We start from the raw sequence: 22,639 nt of genomic DNA, 5'->3' as shown, positions 1-22,639 counted from the left end.
AGAAACACATTTAATAACTCCTGTATGCTCAGTCCATGTGTGACCTGTAGGTGGCGCCTTACTTTATCTGATTCCTTGACTACAAGTTTGAACCTAAATCTTCAAGAGCAAACTCCATTTGATAGAATGCTAACTTATTAGCTTCCAGAGGACTTTATTTCTGTCCTGTGGCCCTATGGAAACAAAAAGTTACTGACAGGTTTATGAAGAGGACTTAGTACAGTAAAGACCTTCCACCCATCTAAACCTAGATGAACCAGGTCTAACTGTGAGCCTCATTAAATGAAATTGGCAGAGAAATCTGATCTTGAAAGTAGAGACTGTGCTTGCCTCCCTATCTGGCTCCGCATGAAAGGAGGCTGCTGTCTCAATGCTCTGCCTCCTATTTAATTATTAGAAAGCACACAATGACTTCTGACACAAAAAAATTAAGAATTTTCAATCATTAATGACAAAACATTCAAGTGCTTACAAAATTACATGGAGCGCAATTAGTACAGCGTGTACTGAACATACAGAAGTTATTCGACAAGTGTTTTACTATAGTAATGAAGGAAACGGCAGGCTGAGCAGATTAAAGCTGACAGGTGTATCGCTGCAGTTTTTGGAGTTTTCACTCTCAGTTCAGTGGCTGTTTCTGTAAACGAGGCGTTCAGGTGCAGAGGGACCCGCGTCTTCACTTCAAGCACTTTACAGTCAAAAACAGTCATTTGTGCTGGTCCAAAGCCTGACTCAGTGTGTGTGTGTGTGTGTGTGTGTGTGTGTGTGTGTGTGTGTGTGTGTGCGTTCTCGTATTTCTATCCTTCTTGGGGCCAAATGTCCCCACAAGGATAGCAAAACGTGGAACGACGTGCCTTGTGGGGACCTTTTTCCGGTCCTAAGTAGGAGAAACAGTGTTTTCTTGACCATGTTGTTGTTACTGAAAAAAGTAAAAGTGCAAAAACATTTCTTTAGGGTTAGGCTTTGTTGTGGTGTGGGTTAGGGTTAGGGTAAGGGTCAGGGTTAGGGGCTAGACATGAATGGGAGTCAATGGAAGGTCCCCACAAGGATAGAAATACAAGACTGTGCGCGCGTGCGTGTGTGTGTGTGTGTTGCAAAGGGCTGGTAGAAGCTGCATCTGTGTGAGTATGTTTTTCAGATGCACCTGAATGCACCAAGCTGTGACTCCTCAACTGCGTGTGTGTGTGTGTGTGTGTGTGTATGAATGTGTGCTTGCTGTTTTCATGTGTCAAACCTCCTAGATTGTCGACGTTTCTCTTCAAATCACCTTCTAATAAATATTTTTATTACAGACATGTTTGTGGGGTTTTTTATAACATGAATTGTTTTTGTGTGAAAAGGTTGTGACAAAGAAAACAGCGAAACACAAAACAACTAGACAAACACAACTGGACAACACCAGACACACAAAGCAATTTTATTACTTCAATTGACTTTAAGTCTATTATATTATTGCGTGTCTAATATTAGGAAGAAAGTCATTTGCGGGTGTGGCCTCTTCCAGGAGGCGTGTCCTCAGTCAGTGGGTGTGACCTCTTCCAGGAGGCGTGACTTCAGTCAGTGGGTGTGGCCTCTTCCAGGAGGCGTGTCTTCAGTCAGTGGGTGTGGCCTCTTCCAGGAGGCGTGTCCTCAGTCAGTGGGTGTGGCTTCTTTGAGACCTGGCCTCTTCCCAGAGGTATGTCTTCTGAGGCCCTGGCTTCTGTCATAAAGCATGTCTTTTGGCAGTGGGTGGGGCCTTTGTCAGGGGGCGTGGCCTCTCAGCGAGTCAGCGATGTCACAGGTGGTAGAAGCTGGGAGTGACCGTGAAGGTGTCGGAAGAACCGCTGTACGGCGTGATTACGGTTTGTAGGCCTTTGAGCTGCTTGCAGTGACCGAAGTGTTGGATCCGGTACGAGCCGGCCTGCGCCGTGGCGGGAATGTGCCACTCCACGGTGGCATTGCTCTGCCGGTTCGAACCCTTCAGCCAGTGAAACCTGCAGCCAGAGACACCACAAAGGTCACAAATGGAGTTTTTTCCCCGACAACTCTTCTGAAGGTCTGAGGTCAAAGGGTGTAAACCCACCTGGTCTCCCATGATGCATCGGTGTGGACGATTTCCCACGTCTCTGTTCTGTTGTCAAATATCTCCACAGTAACAAAAGTTTTATCTCTCTGCAAAAACAGGAAAAAAACAACATCAAATGTCACAGAAAGCAGGAACTCCAGCGAGGAGGACTAAAGGCTCGGGGTTAGGGTACACACACACACACACACACACACACACACACACACACACACACATCAACAACAAGAAACAAATACAACAACAAAGAAAGCAATCAACAAACACAAATCAACAAAAGGTAGTGGTGAAAAGCTCTTACGATGTCTCCAGAGTGTCGAGGATTTCCTGCCACGAATGTGACAGAGACAACGTCGCCCTGCAAAAACACATTTTATTAGAAACACTGATATAGTTATTACTGAACTAAAGTGGTCAGCTGGTTGGTTAAAATGCTGTTACATTTAGTTTTCTGCACTGTCTAATGCCCCTAGTGGCCTGCCTTCTCCCACTGTCAGCTGGGATTGGCTGCAGCAACCATGAAGATTTTATAAGCCGTACAGAAGATGGATGGATGGATGGACGGATGGATGGATGGATGCTACTACGGTACATTGGTAATATAGTTACAGTGTGTTGTAGTATAGCTACCTTAGTGTGTTTGGTGATTTACATTAGTTACTAAGTTTTTTGCAGTTAGTGTGAGTTATTTCCTTTTGATTTATTTTTTTCCGGTGGAACTTTATTTTTTATCTTGTTAGTTGATGAGTGGGTGGGTGAATAAGGGGGTCTGCGAGGGTCGTACCGGCCTGTAAACGGGATAAACCTGCTGCAGGACGTCACCGAAACTGGTGTTGTCCGGTTTTCTGTCCAGAGTAGCTGCACTCAGCAGGTTAAAGAGGTTCTTCTCAAAGAAAGGAGGTTCGGGGCCCGGAGGCAGCTTGGAGACCTCGTCCTGTGAACAGAAACAAACTCTGCAGGCCAGCAACAACAACAACAACACGTGCAAACAACGTTTGAGATCCGCCTGTATGTTGACGATGCGTGACTGTTCCTCAGTCTGACCTGAGCGATGGCTCGCGCCAGCCCTGCGTACTTCTGCAGGTACGCACTGAGCGTGTGCGGACCGAAGATGGTGGAGGCGCCTTCGTACCGCTGCACCTGAAAACACACACAACCTCCGGGTGACTTCACTCTGTTTACCACTGAACATAGACAAAGAGAGGTGGGCTGTGTACCTGATACTCCTCGAAGGTGGTGATGTAGTGGGTGTAGACGTTACTGAGGCCAGCCAGAACCACCTCCCAGTCCCTGTTCACACCATCAGACTCCAGCTCCTGGTACACAATCGCAGAGTGCCATTCCAGTCACACACAGTGACAACACACAGTCACACAGCAGCGCGCATCGATAGCGTACCTGTTTGACAGCTGCTCGTAACCTTCTCCCCGACATGGTGCTGTGAACACACACACACACACACACACACACACACACACACACACACACACACACACACACACACGGTATTTATTTATCAGCTGTTCTGTTTCTTGTTTCTAAATGCAATGTTGTGTTAATATTCGCTGCACTGCTTACGTGAATTCTCCAGGAACAGCCACGATGGCGACGGAGCCCACAGTGATGATCTGGACGTCAATGATCTGTGGATGCCACGGCAGAGGCCAGTTTATCTGCACACAAACACACAACTTCACTAACCTGGTGAACCGCTGCGGACCGACAGCCTTCAGACTGGAAGGCGACCCTTCCTGGCCGAGTGTCAACACGAGAGTCTACTTTCTGAGTGATGAGACTGCTCACTGGGCCTCACCTCCCCCGTGCTGAACAGGATTGGTTTGGGATGATGACAGTCCTGAGTCTCGTTCGACGGTGGGCCCACCAGAGCGTCTCTGATCCCGTTCCAGAAGGGGTCACCGTCAGTCGCCCCTGCAGGCCAGGACAAAGAAAAAAAGAAACGATTTTAAAGAGGAACAGAGAACGGAGTGAGCAGGAAGAAGAGACTCACCCTGAGTGAAGTTTAGATCTCCTCCTCCGTCTGTTGTTCCTGCTGCGAAGCTGTGACCCAGAGCTGGTTTACAGGTACTGACCTGACACACACACACACACACACATGCACATAAACATGCATACACCTGAACACATGCGTGTGTATTGCTATCTCCTGTGCGCCCGGCTGCCTGTGCTGACCACGTGTGTGTCGTTGAGCTGAATCTTCACGTCCGTCATGTTGACCCACTGATGAGCAGACTGAATGGAACCAGTCACCTCCTCGTCCGCCTCTGCATACAGCTCCTGCAACGCCACCAAACAGGATTACAGACGCACTTGTTCATGCACAGACACACACCCGTTTCGTCTCTTTGTTTCTCTGGTTTGCTTCTCTTCCTTTCTGGTGTCGCTGTCGGATGACAACACAAGTACATTTACCTTTGCCTTCATGTAGATGTTGTGTCCGATGATCCTCGTGCTCTCAAACATGTCATTTCCAGGACCAAATGCTTGACACATTTTAGTCTGAAACACACACCGAAAAGAAGAAAACAAAAGAAAACCCACAGAGAAAAGGGTCAGCTGTGAAACGATCTGTGTGTGTGTGTGTGTGTGTGTGTGTGTGTGTGTATATACCCCTCCCACAGGACAGGAGCTGTTCAGGTAGTCGCAGGGCTTCATGGTGTTGATGCAGAACGGCCCTTTGATGTTTGGAGTGACGTCTCCGAGGTTACTGGAGGAGAAACCTGCCACAAAGCCCCCCTGAAACACACACACACACACACACACACACACACACACACACAGATTCAGGTGTGCAGTGCTGTGCGAGCCTTGCTGAGTGCGTCTGAGCCCCGCCCCCTCCCACCTGTCCGGGCAGCTCTCCGGGGTTCTTGTCCTGCTCCATCAGGTAGGAGGCGTGGCCCATGTTGTCGCTGCTCACCATTCGGTTGGTGTAGTTCATGCTGACGGCGTGAACCGCGAACCAGCTGTAGGGGAGGGGACACGCTCGTCACCATGGCAACCTCGTTTGGTGGTCATGGTGGTGAAGACAGTAGCAGCAGGACTGTTAATTCATTGTGAAAACGTGTGTGTACATTCGCCATCATTTACCGCTCCGGCAGGTTCAGGTTGGTGACGAAACATTTCTGGTTATAAAAACTATTCCCTTTACACCAAACTCCATTGTTTGTTCACATGAAATGTTTTTTTTTTTTGAGAGCCAGGAGTTGGTGCTTGGGTGGTGGAAACAAAAAGACCTGGTGCTTTTTACTGCCTTATTTTTTTATCTTATGTGATTATCTTTTATCATATCGGGTTTTATCTGCTGTTCCGAAATCTCCCTCTGCCCATTTGTAAAATGGAATTGTTTCCTTGACACATGGATTGATGACTGATTCGACTGGATATTTATGGAGTTATGCAATGAGTGTGTGTGTGTAAACATGTGGCTGCACTGGGAGGCTGTGAATGAACTGTGTGTGTGCGTACCTGTGTGTGTGTGTGTGTGTGTGTGTGTGTGTGTGTGTGTGTGTGTGTGTGTGTGTGTGTGTGTGTGTGTGTGTACCTGAGCATACCGATCCCGTCTCCATCCAGATCAGTGAACTTCAGCACCACCACCTGATTGTCTGTGTTGGTCTCGTACCTGAAGATTTATTCAATAACATCAGCATCTCAGCTGTCACACCAATAAAAAATCTGTTTCTGTGTGTGTGTGTGTGTGTGTGTGTGTGTGTGCGTGTGTGTGTGTGTTTACCTGTGTCTCTCCTCCTCGGGGTTGTTCATGTAGGAGTGAGGACTCCTGTTCAGACTGCTTCCACCCAGATCCCCTCTCTTCCTGTAAATCCTGCCGGGCCTCATGTTCCGGTGGGCGATGTCTATACTCTGGACACAGTAATCAGATTACTGACAGAGGCATTGCAGCTCCCTGCAGCTGCCACCAGATGGCGGACAGTGTGCACAGCTTGCAGTCAGGGCTCACCAAAAAAAAGGCCCACCTGGCCTCCTGGTTACCACGGCGACCCACCTTGACGATGCCGTCGACCAGCGGCTGGACGGACTCGGGGATGTAGCCTTTGCTGCTCAGCATGAACAGAGTGTACTGGAAGAAACCGCCCAGGCCGCAGTGTGTGTGCGTCCCGCTGAGCGCCACGTTGTCCTGCCGGTACAGGTCCCCGTACTTCACCCGCAGGGCCCGGAGAACCTGCAAAACACCGGAACACACCCCGACACATTCACAGAGATACACTCCTGCACGCACACAGAAATGTAAACATACACGTGTGTGTGCGTGCGTGCGTGTACCTCCAGTCGCAGCCTCTGCGAAATCATTCCTACGTCGGCCGTGACAAACACAACTCTCTTCCTCCCGTCATCGACGATGAAGGCTCGACTGTACAGTCGAGTGTGAATCCCTGCAGCCAGCTGCGAGCTCTGAGCGTAACCCATCTGCACACACACACACACACACACACACACACACACACACACACACACACACAGAAACCTTGTATCCACTTGTTTGGTTATACCAAATACAAAAGTGTGTGTGTGTGTGTGTTTGTGTTACAGACCAGTGGGATTTCAGCAGGTGGTCCAGTGCAGTCGGCCCGGCCGACCCCGATCAGGTAGGGACTGTGCTGGGGGTCAGAGGTCGGGGCAGGAGGGTCTGTGGGACACACAAACACACACACACATGCAGAGCGTCATGATGAGTCTGAATGTTGCTACACGCACCGTCTGGCTGCTCACCCGTCTCCCCCGCCGTGTCCGATTCCCTGGTGACCAGCAGCACGATGAGCGTCACACTGACCGCCGTCATCAGCACGAACAGGACGGCGAGCGTCGTCTCCAGGGCGGAAAGACCGCAACACACCGCTTTGTTTCGACCCATCTGAGGAGCAGAACCAGACAAGTCCTGAATGTAGCACTACAGGCACACACACACACACACACACACACACACGGGTTGGGTTCTAGAGAAGCGTAGTGTTTTGCAGTATCGTGGAATCCTCACATCATCCTCTCACTGTGTGACACCTGGAGTTCAGGACTCAGTCTGCTTTCAGACTTGAAGCCTCTCGACTAACTCCAGATAATTTTGATGACCTTTGTCCAGGTAGAGTTAGTGCAGAGAGACCAAATCCAAATCCACACACATGTGGCCAAACAGGCTGAATCCACATCGCACAAAACAACAACAGTCCAGATCGACCCAGTGCTGATGGACTTGGTCCCGGTGTGCTCAGTCCAGATACACTGAGGTGAAACAAGGTTAACCCCCGGATGAAAACAGGCCGCGTTGAAAGACTTTGCCCCGATCGAGCAGCTGCAGAGTGATTTTAATATCGAAACAGAGTGAAAAAGTATGATCTGCATCAGGACTCACCTGAGCTGCCGGAGAGTCTCGAAGGAAAACTTCCACGATCGGAGTATCCTGAGGGGTCGAGGAGAGTTTTAGGGCTGTGAATGACTCTGATGGCGGCACTTGGCTGATAATAAGCTGTCCGAAGGTCGGTGTACTGCCTCGCTACAGATAATAGATCAGAGATTCTGAGTCCAGATAAAACCTGCCTCAGCAAAAACACAGCTCTGATAAATGAATGCAGACTCTGATCAACCCATTGTTGTTTTTTTTTCCTCCCTTCTGCTTCTCCACCATCAGGTTCAACTCAAAGTCCAATTCAGAGGTTTGACTGTAGCTTCCCATCCGATCTGGAGGTGGATGAACCTTCGTCAGTATAAATCTGTGTGGAGACCAACAGTCAAACACTCTGAAGAGCATCTCTGAGCTCAGCGTCTGGAGGCAGAAAGCTGCTTCACTGTTACCTCCAACAGGAGGTGTTCAGGGACAGGCCTGAGTGTGGGACAAACAAGAAAAACAGAAAAAAAAAACATTGCACAGGTTTGGCCTGATGTGGGAGGTCCTCTGACTGGAGAGAGTCACCCGTTTCTATTGGACACGTTACGTTCACACCTCCGCATGAACCGGGGTCGGCCGGAGGGTCGGAGGGCACGAGGAGTTCTGATCTGCGTTAGGACCGGTACTTTTCACATTATAAAAACATGCTTCCTGTGGGAAATATTATTAGGGTTTCAACAGAATCCATGAGTTCAGAATTCAAGATTTAAATCCTTTCATTTTTATTTGAAAAGGAGTGGGAAGAAGAAAAACTTATGTAATCCCTCCCCATTTTACACCAGTAATAACTTAACATAATGGGATTTTTTCGATGCTCACTCCTGTCGTCAGGACTTCAGAACCTCCTTATCAGATTATAAATACACTCATTCAGCAGTATTTACACTGTACAATCAAAATGAATATGAAACAGAAACACAGTACATTCACGATGGCAACAGTCAACCACAGCTCACAATAATTGCAGTGTAGATGATACAGAAACAATTTATGAAGCCAAATGATATTAATTCACTTGTCAAAGGTCTGAATGAGCTGTAATTTTCTGCTTCAAAATTCAGATAAAAAGAAGTCATTATATTCTGGGCCAAAAAAATCTGACAAAGAAATTATTAAAACACATGAAGACACTGGGTGGTGATGGTTTGACCTGCAGTAACACTGTGAGGAACCTGGAAGTTTCTTTTGACCTTCAGCTCCCTGCAGGGCTGCTTTCTTTTATCTGTAATGTCTCTAAAATCAGGAAAATGTTGAGTCTGAGTGACGCGGAGAAATTAATCCCTGCATTTGTCATTTTAGTTGAGATTATTGTAATTCTCTATTATCAGGATGTCTGAAAAGCTGCTTAAGGAGTCTTCAGCTGAATCAAAACGCTGCAGTGAGATTAATGAGAGGAACTTTCAGGACAGAAACACGTCGCCCTGATATCAGCTTCTCTTCACCGACTTCTCTTCACCGACTTCCTGTGAAAACTATCATACAATTCAAAGTCTGTCTTTAAAATTGAAACCAGTTCCTAACAGCAAGGCATCATCAAAGCTCAAAGAGTCGTTGGTGAAATATTAACCTAGTAGAACACTCCATTCTCCGAGTGCTGCTTACTGAATGCTTTTTTTGGTTTTTTTAAAATGAGATTGAGAGGCAGAGCGTCCAGCGCTGCTCAACCAGTTAGTGAGGAGAACACAGTGTTTTATTTAAAGTTCAACTTACAACATTTTGGGCCTGTTCAGTGACCTGAGACCATTTTCTAATTAAACTGCTGCAGGTTTAGACTGTTGGGGGACCAACACTGCGCTCCGCTCCTCCCAGTGATGCTCACTGACATCCTGTCTGTCTGAGGTCTCTCTCTCTCTCTCTCTCTCTCTCTCTCTCTCTCTCTCTCCCTCACCTTTCTGACTCTGACTGTGTTGTATTTGGCGCTTTATAAAGGCAATTGAAATTAATTCAATTGCATTTATTCAGTAGTATTTTTCCAGCAGTAAAATGCTTCAGAATTAAAATACCACATATTTCAAAAAGTAAAAAAAAAAGATTGTTTTCCTCCATAAAGCTGAATTTTCTCCTATCGAGGTAGCTTCAGGTTTAACCCTGGGTTTCCTGTCCTACTGCGCTGGTTCACTTCCTACCGGGTTCAATCATTACGATAATTTATGCTAAATCTGCTGGAAATCAGGTGACGTTCTGGATTCGTGATCGAGTATAAAAGCGCCACTTCCTGACCAATCAGATCTCTTCGAAAATGACCTGCCCATTCTCAGAGGATGTTGTTGTGCGGATCGTGAGAGGAGCACGTTTTTCGGGAGATGCAATCCTTAGATCCAGTAAAATAAAGCCTCTACGTCACTGAGCGCTTTGAACGATGTTTTTATACTTGTTCTTCACTTGTTCCCCGTCTGGGTTGCATCTGAAATCATGAGGGTAATAATAATAATAATGGTCACACATGGCAGACATGCCCGACACGCCAGTGTCGTAATAATCAGAGTGCGGCCCGTTTATATGGTCCAATGAATTAATATCAAATGATCTCACAAAGTTACGCATTAACAGAGTTGGCAATTTTCTGCCAGTATTCCTTCCTGGCTTTTGCAGCAGCAACAGTGTTGCTTTTGGCCTGAGTGATGTGTTTGAATTCGTGAATATTTTCGAAGAGTAATTGTCAGCGGCTCTGCAGGGTTTGTGGTCGGCGATGCGGACGCCTTTCATTTTACATGAGCACACTCCGATCAGGACTGGATGATCCTGTGTTGAATTACCGAGCTGATCAAGGTTTTGGAACTGTTCAGACTCCACTGGGGTTGCATTGAGTCACTGTTGAATCAGTGGCAGGTACCAGTGTTGAATAACTGTTGAGTTTTGCAAATCTAATCAGCTTTGAAATTGCAACATCATGTTTTCCACAATGAGTCAATGTTGGTTTCAGTTTATATTTTGCAAATCCAATCAGCACTGATCATAAAGTTCTGCTTTTCAACATCATCTGACACACAAATACTGCTAAAGTAAAGCTATGAAAAGTATAACTCCAGTAAATTTATGTATGTAGCGCTTTTGACAGTCTGTCCAGCAGGTGCAGGGTTTGGCCTTCAGTGTCCCGTTAATCACATTTCAGCTTCTGGGAAATGCAGGAGTCAAACTAGCGGCCGACCTGCTGAATATTGTAGCAATCACCCGACCAACTGGGAGACTGTCAGACTAAGAACATGTAACTTGAAATAAAAACATCACCTCTAAGTTTGCAGAAAACTACTTGTCCTGAAATACGATGCAACTCACCTGAAACAGAGCGGTGATTTGTAAAATGTCGGTTTTGTATTTTACCCAAGTTCACAATTTTATCAAATGATGTGCTGAACTAAATGTGAGCGTTTGTATGGCTCTTCTACAGAATTCTATCTTTACTAAACAATGAAAACAGAGATAAAGAAAAAGAAAGAGGGGGAGGTTAACATTCACATAAACACACATTCATCTGGGATTTTCACACTGAAATTAAATCAAAAGAGACATATTGTTGAGTGTTTTTTGAAAACTGCCTTAAATCTTTTTAAGAGAAGAGAAATAAAGTGCAAACTCATGTTGTCACATGGGTAATGACAGTTCTCAGTATTTATCGAGACTCAACAAACATTAATTCAGAGTTGATGCTTCAACACTTTTTCAACAGTAAAATGATCAACGTTGTTTAGACGCTGAAATAATTTTTCAATTGATAAATTTCAGCAAGATTTTTAAAAGTCATGACTGTAAAAATAATGATGATTAGACATAAATCAAACAACGGCTGTGATATTTCAGTGTGGAAGAGGCAGACATGTCTGCGCCGCGATAAAGTGAAATGGAGTGATCAGAGTGCGGCCCGTTTATATGGTCCAATGAATTAATATCAAATGATCTCACAAAGTTATGCATTAACAGAGTCGGCGATTTTCTGTCGGTATTCCCTCCTGACTTTTTCTGCAGCAGCAGTGTTGCTCTTGGCCCGAGTGATGTGTTTGAATTCTTCATATCTTTGACGAACCGCTGGCTGTGATCGAAGCGGCTCTGCAGGGTTTGAGGTCGGTGATGCAGACGCCTCCCGTTTCACAAGTTGTTTACAGTCGGATGGAGATGGAGATGGAGGAGGAGCAGGCAGGAGGAGAACTCAAACTTGTGTTTGGAGGTTTGCAGGTTCAAGTCCTACAGCTGACAGGATACCACTGCGTCCCTTGAGCAAGGCACCTGACCTCCAGAGCATCGCTGTGGAAAGATGACTGACTTCCGAAATGAAGCCTCCTCTCTGTGTGAACCAGCACCCTCAGCCTGGAACCTCTTGGCTCCGTCAAGCTGGATGCTGTAAGACCAGGAACAGAACCAGAACAGGGTCGGACTCACCACTTAAAGAACACTAATTAGATACAAAACCAGTTTAGTTCTGGACTGAGGTGGTCTGTCTGATCCCGTGTGGTCCTGGTCTGTCTCGGTCTTCAGACCATGCTAGGTCCTGGTCTGTTCTGGTCCTCTGGACCCTCCGTGGTCCTGGTTTTACCACCTGCTCCTGCAGAGGCGAGCTCCCCGGTCAGGCCCGTCTGACTGGGTGTGCTTCTTTTTGACACCCGATACTGGTGGCAGCAGACACCACCCATCTGTGTGGGGGGGGGGGGGGGGGGTGGGGGGGGAGGAGTTCACGTCTTCAGTGCTCATGAGGAGCCACATCAGGGGACGGACGAACAAATCCAACGCTCCCTCAGGTCAGGGGGCACTTGGTTTAAGCCCCGTCCTCCCGGCGTTCGGTCATAGAGTACAGTTAATGATTGAACAGAGGAGGGAAGACAGCTTTCTCTGCCTGAGTCAGATCACTGCATTGGGAGTTTTCTTCAGTCCTCCATTCATCCTTCTCTCCTCCTTCTGAAGCCTCAGTCAGAGTAAGACGAGGAGCAGGAGGAGCAGGAGGAGCAGGAGGAGAGTACCATCATCTCTTCTCTGGAGCAGCAGCAGCTTGGAGTCCGGTCTTCCTCTCTGGTCTCTCCAGCAGCTGCTCAGCCTGTGATTGGTTGGACCTCCTCAGGACCAAGACGAGATCTGGGTCCTGGACTGGATTTGGACCGGGAGACAGCAATGGGTGCTGGAAAGCTTCGGGGGGCCGGGGGGCCCCCTCCGGACGGCGGCTGGGGTTGGGTGATCGTAGGCTGCTGCTTCATGGTGACGGTCTGCACCCGGGCCATAACCAGGTAACACTCCTCTGGTCGCCTCTGTCTGAGGGGTCCTGACGGGTCCTGACGGGTCCTGATGGGTCCTGGTGTGTCGTGACAGTGTGTGTGTGTGTGTGTGTGTGTGTGTGTGTGTGTGTGTGTGTGTGTGTGTGTGTGTGCGCGCGTGTCACATGATGAAGAGACTTACAAAGTAACTGTTCAGCTGAAACATTAAAGCAAATTCCATCAACATGACTCAACAACCAACCAGCCACCAAAAACACTCCAAACAACTGTAATGAGACTCTCTCTCTCTCACACACACACACACACACACACACACACACACACACACACACACACACACACACACAGCGGTTTCTCTGAATTGTGGCTGCTGTTGTTGTTCGTTTCTCTGAAGTGTGTTGATGTGGGGTTGATGCGCGGAGCGTGTGTTTCTGTCAGCGCGGCGCCCTGACCTCACGGCGCGTCATCGCTCTGGACCTGGATGATCTACGGACGACCGCCAGCCTCGCTTTGTTGTGAACACGTTGCCGTCGGCACGTGCGGACCTGCAGCAAACTCATGTTGTCCGTGTTTCTGAGCGGAGCGTTGTGTAACCTCTTCAGCCCATACGTCTCACCTGTGAATGTTTAAATGTGCATGTGTGTGTGTGTGTGTACACACATGGGCGTGCGCGTGATCCAGAAGTTTTCAGAACACCAGTAGTTACTGATTCCTCTCATGCTTTCCTACTGTCAGGAAAAGTTCTGAGTTCAGCAGATGTTTGAACAGCTGCCAGCAATCACACACCGGCTCATCTGTCGCAGTTGCACCATCCACCGACACACACCGACACACACCACTCAGCGCCGCTTTACAGTGAAATGCTTTTTCAAATGGAAAAAAAAAAAAAAAAAAAAAAGTGAGAAGGCTCCTGGGTGGAGTAATGATTTGCGCTCTTGCCTCACAGCCGGGAGGTCACGGGTTCAACCTGCATGTTCTCCCTATGCGGGTGTGTATTTCCACCCACGGTCCAAAGACATGCATGGGAGGTTATTAGTTAACTGTGAATGAGTTTGTGTGTCCCGGGATGAGCTTAGCAGCAGTCCAGGTGGAACCTGCCTCCACACACAGATCCAGCCGGGATCAGAACAGCTCGGAGACGGACCATTGATGGAAACATCAGTCGGAGTAAACAACGCTTCACACCTTCAACTAAACTGTTCTTAGAGTTCCGACCGAGGCCCCTGCAGTTTTTTAAGTGTTTAATTTGAGAACAGGTTTGAATTACACACTCTGACCTGACCCATTTCATAAGGCACAGACAGACACACACACACACACACACACACACACACTCAAGCAGATTGTGTTACAGCTGACTGTAAACAACATCAGGGCATAAATAATTTAATCGTTTGTACAGCGACATTAGTACATAGACATCTCAGTATAAAAATACATATGCAGCACAGCAATAGTAAACACACACACACACACACACAGTGAGCACTGTACTTTTCGCAGTGATATAACAAAAACAGGCTTTGTATGACTCAACAACATTCAGCTCAGCACAACCACAAACTGGACTTGCCGAAACCAATCGAAACGTCGGACAGCAGCAAGCGAGGGTGTGGCTTTCCTCCCAGCTCATTCTGTTTGTTCCCAAGTTTCATACCAGTTTAATTGCAGATTTGTCCCAGTTTGTCCCCAAGTTGTTGTCAGTTTTCTCTTGTTTCGCTGTAGTCTGATTCCACTTTGTTCCCAGTTTTCTCTCGGTTTCATGCCAGCTTCTTCCCAGTCTGTTCCCAAGTTGTTATCAGGTTTTTCTTGTTTTGTTACAGTTTGTAAGTTTGTAAGTTTGTCAAGTTTCCATCAATTTACGATCAGTTTGTTCCCAAGCTGTTTTCCCATATTTTCCTCCTTTTATTGTACAATTTGTCCCCTGTTTGTTGCCGTTATTTGTTACCACTTCTTTCCAAATTGTTCTGTAGTGTGTTTTTCTTTTTTTTCCCCCAAGTTTGATCCTTGTTCGTTTGCTCTCAGCTTATTACCATTTTCCAAGTTTGTCTCCCATCTGAATATTTATGAATGAATTTAAAGTGACACCGGCAGGTGGACTCTGCTCTGTTGTTTCACAGACAACTTATATAACTTCACCTACATATCTCTGCGATCCTCCCCTCCCCTGGTGACCGCTGGCTGATACCGACCACTTTCATCTCTCGCCGTCTGATTCGTCACGGCTCAGCAGTTTTCACTCCTGATTATCTTTACTATAAACTCTGACTTTTCACTCTGAGACAAAAAAAATCCACAAGTTTGCATCTTTGAGAACAAAGGTGGCATCAGTTCATACCGTGGTGCATTCAGGAGCTCCTCTCCTTTCTATTCAACAGTCTTCCTGTTTATTCGAAGTTTGTTTCCAATTAAATTTCAGTTCTCTCTTTTTCCATTTTGTCATCTCATTCCCAGTTTTGTCCTCAAATTGCATTTGCATTTCCTTCCAGAACATCTTTCAGATGGTTCATCTATTTTTCAGCTGGTTCTCATTTATTGGAAGCAGTAAATTCCCGGGCTCATTCAGGGATGGCCTCAGCGGGAGTGATGGAGCTGCTTCATCAGCGTGGCAGAGATCAGTAGACGTTCTGTCAGTTTTCTTTGCTTTTTCAGGAACATTTCTGCAGGCTGAGACCTCATCGGGGATGCAATGGTGTCGCACTGTCTCGCTTAGCTCTTGTGATTAATTCAAAACCTGTGAAAACGTGCGAGCGCTTGCAGAAGTTCACTGAATGTGTGGGAATCATTGTTGGAGGAACGGGCAAGAAATCCCCCACCCTCACGCCACTGCCAGCCCTTTTTATTTATTTGGAAGTAAACAAACAAGAGCAAAGAATGGGCATGTGTTTTCTGTTACATCAGTTTGTTTTTTCCGGTTCAAACAGCCTTATAGGAAGTGGCGCCTCCTGCTGGTCACTGCCTGTCTTTGTGTTTCAGAGCTCTGCCCCCTCTCCTGGCTGCCAGAAGCTGCAGTTCCAGCTGATATTAATGATGATATTGTGTGTTTGTGTGTCTGCAGGTGTATCTCCATCTTCTTCGTGGAGTTTCAGACTCACTTTGGGGCTGATTACGCCGCCACGGCGTGGATCCACAGTCTGGTGGACTGCACCACCATGCTCTGTGGTCAGTGTCATGGCCACTTCATCTCCAGTTGCAGATGTGTGCGACTGTGCCACGCCTGCACAGAACCGTGAATGTGTGTTTGTGGGTGTGCAGCTCCTGTGGGCAGCCTGGTGATGAATCGCTGGTCGTGCCGGGTTTCGGTGATGTTGGGCGGGTTGCTGTCGTCCTGCGGCCTGCTGTTCAGCTCTTTCAGCAGCAGCCTGGAGCTGCTCTACTTTACCATGGGAATAATCACAGGTAAGAACCGACAAACCTGGACGTACTTTAACACACCTGAAGACACCTCAAACCAATCTGAATGCACCTGAACTCTTCTAAAGAAACCCAAATATTTCTGAAATACACGTAAAGAGAAACATACTCACCTGAATCTTCCTGAAAACCAGCCGTTGCTGTACGCTGTACTGACTCAGACGGCCTCCACAGGTCTGGGCTTCGCTCTCTGCTACACGCCAGCCATCGCCCTGGTGGGCTCTTACTTCCAGCGCAGGAAGGCTCTGGCATACGGCCTGGCGATGTCGGGGAGCGGGATCGGGACCTTTGTGCTGGCGCCGGTGGTCCAGTTGCTCATCGAGATGTACTCCTGGAGGGGAGCACTGCTTGTTCTCAGTGCCTTCGTCGCCAACCTGTGCGTCTGCGGCGCTCTCCTCCGGCCAATCACCGTGCAGGAGGAGGAGGAAGAGGAGGAGGAGGAAGAGGGTCTGAAGCCAAGCAGTGAGAAGCAGCTTTGTACGTGTCTCAGCTAAGAGATTTTAATGATGTGAGGCTGTGAGACTCAACCTGAAGTTTGAAAAACCTCGAACTGCTAAAAGTCAATCCTTTGGAACTGTTAGTATGTTAGCTAGATATGCTCAACTTGAATACTAATCATATTCAGAGTTCAAACTGCTTTGCAGATAACTTCTGCTTCAGTGAAATGTAGCCTGTAGAACATTGTATCATCTGCACAGAGACAAATAACTCTCAGGAACCCCAAACTTTTTTCAAGTCTTCGTAGTCCATCTATCAGTCTGGAAACTGGTTTTAACTTTCACAGATTGTTTCATGTTAGAATAATTATTTCTCATAAGAAAATATCAAATCCATTTCTCTGCCACTGATGTTAATCAGTTGCCTTTTACTCGTTGGATTTGTCATTCAGGTGTGATGAGTGATCAGTCATCAGGGTTGTGATGAGCATGCTGAGTTAAATCAATAAGAGGAACACATACCTTACCGTCTACATTTACCATAGTCTAATCTATGTAGCATTTCCAAAGCAACAAGAGAAATTAATATCACCATTGCAAGCACCCAGCAGCAGGCTAACTTGCTGTTTTGTGTCGCAGGTGACGTTTTGCTGCTGGATAGCGAGCTGGCCCTGAAACTTTCTGCGCAATCTAAAGACGGGGTTCTACCATCCGAAAAGTCTCCTCTTCCACCTTTAAGCCCTGCCCCTCAGAAAATAAACCCTGTCCTCAACTTGATGCAGAAGCGGCGCTTCAGTAGCTGCCTGTGGTCCAGCTCAGAGTACCGCTTCCTGCTGCAGCCGGACTTCCTGGGAATGGCATCATCCTTCATCTTCCTGGCCAGCGGCTGCAGCCTCCCCTTCGTCTACCTGGTGCCCTACGCTCTGAGCACCGGCATCAGCCACCAGCACGCCGCCTTCCTCATGTCCATCCTGGGTGTCATCGACATCGTGGGAAACATTACATTTGGCTGGCTGACTGACCGCCGGTATGATTCCAAGTTCCACAAGTCCCCCAAATACCCATGAGTAGTTCCCTTCCTGTCCAAAGTCGCCTCAAAACCATTCGACCCTCCAGACCCCCAACTACTGCAACTCTTCCAAATCATATTACTCAAGCCAAGATTTTGTCATGTCAGTGGTCTGATGTCCAGAATTAGAACATTTTAGAAACTGGAGCAGACCTGGAAAATGATTTTTTTTTGGAAAATTTCCTGCTTTCATATGTTAGTGTGTGTCTTCACTGGAATATTTTGACCAATCAGAGATTTGATGGGGTCTAAAGTATATCCAGGTGTGTTTGTCTCCTTATCAGATGTGTTTGTATCCTGTTTCCCAGGTGTCTGAAGCCACTGCGTCTCTTCTGTTACGTCTTTGCCGTGACAATGGAGGGTCTCTGCTGTCTCTTTGCGCCGTTGCTTCACTCCTTCGCACTGCTCGTGCCTTTCGCCGTCCTCTATGGTTACTTTGACGGCGCGTACGTGGCGCTGATCCCTGTGGTGACGTCAGATGTGGTGGGAGCGCCGTACCTGTCCTCGGCACTGGGCGTGGTCTATTTCCTGCATGCTGTCCCCTTCCTGGTCAGCCCGCCTATTGGAGGTAAGCCAAATAAACACACCTCAGAAAATGTCACATCGCATCACGAAACATCACATTGTAGGGTGACTCTCCTCTCCTTGCAGGCTGGCTGGTTGACTTCACCGGCAGCTACACGGCCACCTTCTTCCTCAGTGGCGGTGCCATGTTGGTCAGCGCATTTGTCCTCGCCATCGTCACCACAGTCCGCCGCTGCCACCGCCTCCGGCCCCTCCCCCTCAGCCTGTCCAAGCAATCAGACTGTGACAAACAGCAAGTCATGGCTTCACAGCCTTGAATGGGGCAACTGCTCATTCTCATGGACGCCAAAGACAAGCTGGAAGCCTGTGATTGGCCGGAACACCTGTCAATCACCCAGTAACTGGTCAGACTTAATATGGTGCTGATTCCAGCTTCCTGAACAACAGGAAGTGAATCTTTGTTTTGTGTGTTGATCAGTTGAAACTGTGAAATTACATGGTGCGTTCAAGTGCCGCTCAGACAATCCTGCTTCCTGACTGGAGCCGACTTTCACAGCCGGATGGGCCCTGTTGGGACAGGGGTGTTATAAACTGTAAGACTGCATCATGTGTACAAGAAACTGCAAGAAGAACAAAATGGTCAACGGGTCAGTGAAATGACTAAGAGTAGAATGACCAAGAAGATTAGTTTCAGTATGGGCTGACTGTTCTTTCTTAATAAAACAAGTGTTATCGACATATTTAATAATTACTCTGTGTTTAGGTCTGTCCTGCTAGGAGTGCCGTCTCACACACAGGGAGTGGATAATGTCGAATTGCTTGTCACCAGGCGAACGTACAGTGAAAGCAATGTTACTTTGTTACATAAACTTTAATGTTTCTGTAAGACCGAAGTGAAGAAAATAAAACTGTCATCGTCATTGCCAAGATTAAAAGCATTGTAAGTGTTTAGTATGAACACTTTAAGTTAATGTACTACTCAGCTTTTTAACTATCATGGTGTATCCCCGTGTCCGACGAGGACGACAGTGGCCGCTGTTTGGATTGTTCATCAGCAGGAGGCGCTTATCACGAAGGACCTGGGACTCCAGGTGAGTCATGTGGCACAATCACTGTTCCTCTCTCACATGTTTCCTCATCCTGTATCCACTGTAGCTGTGATTAGTTTGCCGAAATAGCGGGTAACTTTGTCTTGTAAGAGCTACCTGCGTCTGTCGGCATGTTGGTAGTTTATCTCCGCTGTTTTGTTCCTGCTCATTCTTGTTGTCGTTAGTTTGCAAGTCAGTTTTCTTTTTCAGGAGGCGTTAACATCGAGATTAGAGAGCATCTTTAGCAAACTAACTGATCTGCCTTCAGCTGAGCTGAATGTTTCACTGCTTCTGTGTTATAGCAACAGCAATGGCAATAGAAATAACAATAAGACTAATAACAGCAGCACAAGAGCAACAACACTAATAACATAACACCATCAGACATTATAGTTTGTGTGTCTCCGGGGAAAGCCCGTCAGCTCAGAGAGAACCAGACACGGATCCAAAAAGGCCCCAAAGATTGAAGCTTGATAAGACAGGTCAGCTAGAATGACCCTTGACCCCACCAGCCAGGACCCAAGCCAGGCTTGGGAGCCATGAATGTTGAAAGCATCAAAATTCTTTTCTGTAATGCAGGCATGATACGAGATGTCAAAGAAATTGACTACTGCTCTACAAATCTCTGAGTGGTTTAGGCCCAAAATACATCTGAGCGCTTCTGATATGATACTAGCCCTGTATGCACTGTAATTACTTATCTACTTTAGATTTTATTGTGGGTTTTTTGTCTTTTCTGATGTTTTCCAAAAAGGGCCGTCTTGATGTAGTTACAGGGGGAAACCACAGGATGGCGCCAAAACTGCAAGCAAACAGGAAACATTTCAGGTGAAGTGATGAAACTGCCTCTTGACAGCACTCAGTGTTTGTTTGCTGCTCTGAGGAGCAGAGAGAAGTGACACTGTGAGCTGAAGGACGGAGAGTCAGTCTGAGGAGTCTGACGGCGGAGTCAGTCCCGACGCAACGCAGTCAGCTGTTTGTCTCACACAGGAAGTTCATGTTTGTTTGCTTGCTTGTTTGTTTACTGCAGGGGCTGTCAGGGTGATGGAAGCGTCTCCTGCTCCACGACTCTGTGTGTTCGCTGCTGATAAAACTGAGAGTGATGTCACTTCCTCCTCAGAGAGCAAACAGTTGCTCAATACACACACACACACACACACACACACACACACACACACACACACACACACACACACACACACACACAAAAGCCGAGTCTACGTTTTACTTTCTGTAGTGCTGGATGAGGGTAACCATAGCAACGACGAGTTACCATGGGGATACTGCATCACCCTCTTTTTAGTCCATGATATCACAAACAAAGCCGCACCCACCGTAACGATAGAAACCCCAGTGTGTGTGTTTCTGTGTGTGTGTGCCTGTCTGTCTGTCGTCTGTGTGTGTGTGTGTGTGAGAGAGAGAGTGAGTGTATGTGTGTCTGTTTTGCCTGAAAACACAATATAATAGACAGTGTCTCGGCGGCTCAGTCGCAATGTTGGTAATTATAACCGAGCCTTCGGTTACATCCTGTCTGTCACGTCACACGACGACACAACTGCAATCAACAACTGCCAACATTCAAGAAGTCGGCAGGAAAACTCAATTACAAGTGTTTCGTTTAGCCTGGAAAGATTAGTTTTGTAAAGTTTATAGATCCATAAAAAAAAGTTCCACACTGAACTGGAATTGCCTGCTATAATAGAAGAAAGTCAGAGCAAGCCCAGGTTTCTCTTCAGCACTATATCCAGGCTGACAAAAAGCCCTGTATCCCTTTAACTTTGGGCAGTAATGACTTTGTAAACTTCAGCAACAAATTTCTACAACCAGAGATAAAATTGAAGACATTCTCCCCAAATCTGTCGCAGACTCCTCAGTAAAACCTGATTTACAGTTATCAGCTTCCATCCTGGCGCTCTTTGAGTGTAGCTTCACCTGAACCAACCACATGTCTGTTAAATCCAATCCCACCTGAACAGTTTAAAGACATTTTCCCTCTGAGTAGTACATCAATTCTAGGTCAGATCAGCCTATCTTTAGTTACAGGCCTTTAAGGTTTCTGTTTTTAAATCTGTTCTTTAAAAGCTTTAACAGGCCAATATCCTTTATGTGACCAGTTATGCACAAATGATCTATTTGAGTCTTTTCAGTCTGTTTTTAGTCATCATCATAGCAGCTCTGGTCAAGGTTGCTAATTATCTCCTCATGGCCTGAGACAAAGAACCGGTCTCAGTGCTTTATTCAATACTATTGATCCTAAGCCAGGATAGACACTGGAACATATCATACACTCCCTTTAATGGGATGTCTTTAAAGTCTTGTTTAGAGAATACATTACAATGTAAGATTCTTTATTGTCCCACTAAGGAAGATTTGTCTTGAACCCCTTGGATGCCTGATTCAATACAACTCCCAGATTAAAAACTTCCAAAACATGAATTTCAAATAAACAAGGAGCTTGTGGAGCGCCTCGATCAAGACATTCAGAATAAACTCAATCAACTGAAATGTGAAATGCACGACATCTTACAAAAACAAACTAAATTTGCATTCTCACGCACAAATCAATCACAGCATGAACAAGTCAAGAGGGCGAGTCGGGTCTCAGCTCACAGGGTTAAACAGATTCAGGATTTTAGAAAACGTTCTACATCTCAGGGACAGCCAGGGGAAAAAATAAAAAAAATTAGATCACTTCTTTTCTTCTATTGCCATGCCCTCTTTGACTGAGAAACACGCTCACTCGTTGGAAAAAGAGATTACATTAGTCAAAGTGAAAAATGTAATTCATAGCCGTAAGTTAGAGCGAGCTCCGGGGAGCGATGGCTCTCTGTCAGACGTTTATGAAAAAGCTAGCTGTTTATCAGGATGCCTTTCACAAAGGCAAGCTACCAGCCAGCATAAGGTCAGCCATTAAAACATTCATTTATAAAAAAGGGAACGCCTAACAATGCTGTGGAAATAACAACCCAATTTCATCACTTAATGTCGGTGAATTTCTGGGGAGCTGGCAGCCAGACTGGAGAAAATACTTCTATACATGTGGACCAAGCTGGAAAATAGTGAAGCAAACAGAGTGTCAGCGATCAGGAGAGAGAAACAGCAGCTCTTCAGCTGTTTTCACCAACAACAAAAGAAGAAATCTCACAGACACTTCAGTCAAGAAGTAATGAATTACTTCCTCATGAGATTCAGTTACTGTTTGCAGTGAGGATAAAGTGGGACTTGATGATGATTGCTTCAGTGTGTGAGATGAAGAATGTGCTGTTGAAGAGGATGTTCCCTCTCTCAGTGACATTTGTCACCTCACTGCCTCATTTCTTCTTCAGGCTTCACTTCCTCATTAAACATCCTCGTCTCAGAAAAACTCAAGTTTGAGGGGAGAAGAATTCATTCACAGCTGATTGGTTAATGAGCCAGGAGGATCTTAACGAGG

The 22,639-nt window shown here is 46.6% G+C and overlaps 2 protein-coding genes and 1 long non-coding RNA gene across 3 annotated transcripts; 2 read left to right on the top strand and 1 right to left on the bottom strand.

Annotated features, from left to right (window-relative positions):
- The first annotated feature begins 150 nt into the window (after positions 1-150).
- LOC115393390 (uncharacterized) lies at positions 151-8,859 on the top strand. Its single transcript, XR_003931946.1, has 3 exons — positions 151-162; positions 5,106-5,108; positions 8,775-8,859. It is a non-coding gene; the product is annotated as an uncharacterized LOC115393390 (long non-coding RNA).
- Positions 1,462-7,549, bottom strand: LOC115393389 (neutral ceramidase-like). Its single transcript, XM_030098376.1, has 21 exons — positions 7,443-7,549; positions 6,806-6,947; positions 6,628-6,722; positions 6,359-6,502; positions 6,081-6,257; positions 5,811-5,938; positions 5,622-5,699; positions 4,923-5,043; positions 4,691-4,816; positions 4,493-4,579; positions 4,253-4,357; positions 4,071-4,152; positions 3,876-3,991; positions 3,641-3,735; positions 3,461-3,500; positions 3,280-3,378; positions 3,107-3,202; positions 2,847-2,996; positions 2,364-2,420; positions 2,063-2,151; positions 1,462-1,973 (listed from the first exon to the last, which is right to left on the bottom strand). The coding sequence occupies exons 2-21, from the start codon at positions 6,945-6,947 to the stop codon at positions 1,775-1,777; spliced, it is 2,226 nt and encodes a 741-aa protein (XP_029954236.1). The 5' UTR covers positions 7,443-7,549; the 3' UTR covers positions 1,462-1,774.
- Positions 8,860-12,209: 3,350 nt separating the features above from the next.
- LOC115393393 (monocarboxylate transporter 12-B-like) lies at positions 12,210-19,001 on the top strand. Its single transcript, XM_030098379.1, has 7 exons — positions 12,210-12,685; positions 15,732-15,835; positions 15,929-16,072; positions 16,262-16,564; positions 17,164-17,551; positions 17,902-18,161; positions 18,245-19,001. Exons 1-7 carry the CDS (start codon positions 12,573-12,575, stop codon positions 18,433-18,435), a joined length of 1,503 nt encoding a protein of 500 aa, XP_029954239.1. The 5' UTR covers positions 12,210-12,572; the 3' UTR covers positions 18,436-19,001.
- Positions 19,002-22,639: the final 3,638 nt, after the last annotated feature.

The sequence above is a fragment of the Salarias fasciatus genome, chromosome 8, assembly GCF_902148845.1.
Source record: "Salarias fasciatus chromosome 8, fSalaFa1.1, whole genome shotgun sequence".
In the NCBI taxonomy this organism is placed as follows: domain Eukaryota; kingdom Metazoa; phylum Chordata; class Actinopteri; order Blenniiformes; family Blenniidae; genus Salarias; species Salarias fasciatus.
Note: the sequence above shows the minus strand (reverse complement) of the source record. Positions and strands in the feature narration are given on the sequence as shown.

What these genes read in the sequence shown, in the direction of transcription:
- LOC115393389 (XM_030098376.1), bottom strand. Translation starts at nt 6,947, where the DNA reads ATGGGTCGAAACAAAGCGGTGTGTTGCGGTCTTTCCGCCCTGGAGACG. An exon ending in GACGGGATCGGTATGCTCAG is followed by an intron (nt 5,044 to 5,621) that starts GTACACACACAC and finishes CCTCCCCTACAG; the next exon opens with CTGGTTCGCGGTTCACGCCG. An exon ending in TCCTGTTCAGCACGGGGGAG is followed by an intron (nt 3,736 to 3,875) that starts GTGAGGCCCAGT and finishes GTTTGTGTGCAG; the next exon opens with ATAAACTGGCCTCTGCCGTG.
- LOC115393393 (XM_030098379.1), top strand. Translation starts at nt 12,573, where the DNA reads ATGGGTGCTGGAAAGCTTCGGGGGGCCGGGGGGCCCCCTCCGGACGGC. An exon ending in AAGCAGTGAGAAGCAGCTTT is followed by an intron (nt 16,565 to 17,163) that starts GTACGTGTCTCA and finishes TTTGTGTCGCAG; the next exon opens with GTGACGTTTTGCTGCTGGAT. An exon ending in GGTCAGCCCGCCTATTGGAG is followed by an intron (nt 18,162 to 18,244) that starts GTAAGCCAAATA and finishes CTCTCCTTGCAG; the next exon opens with GCTGGCTGGTTGACTTCACC.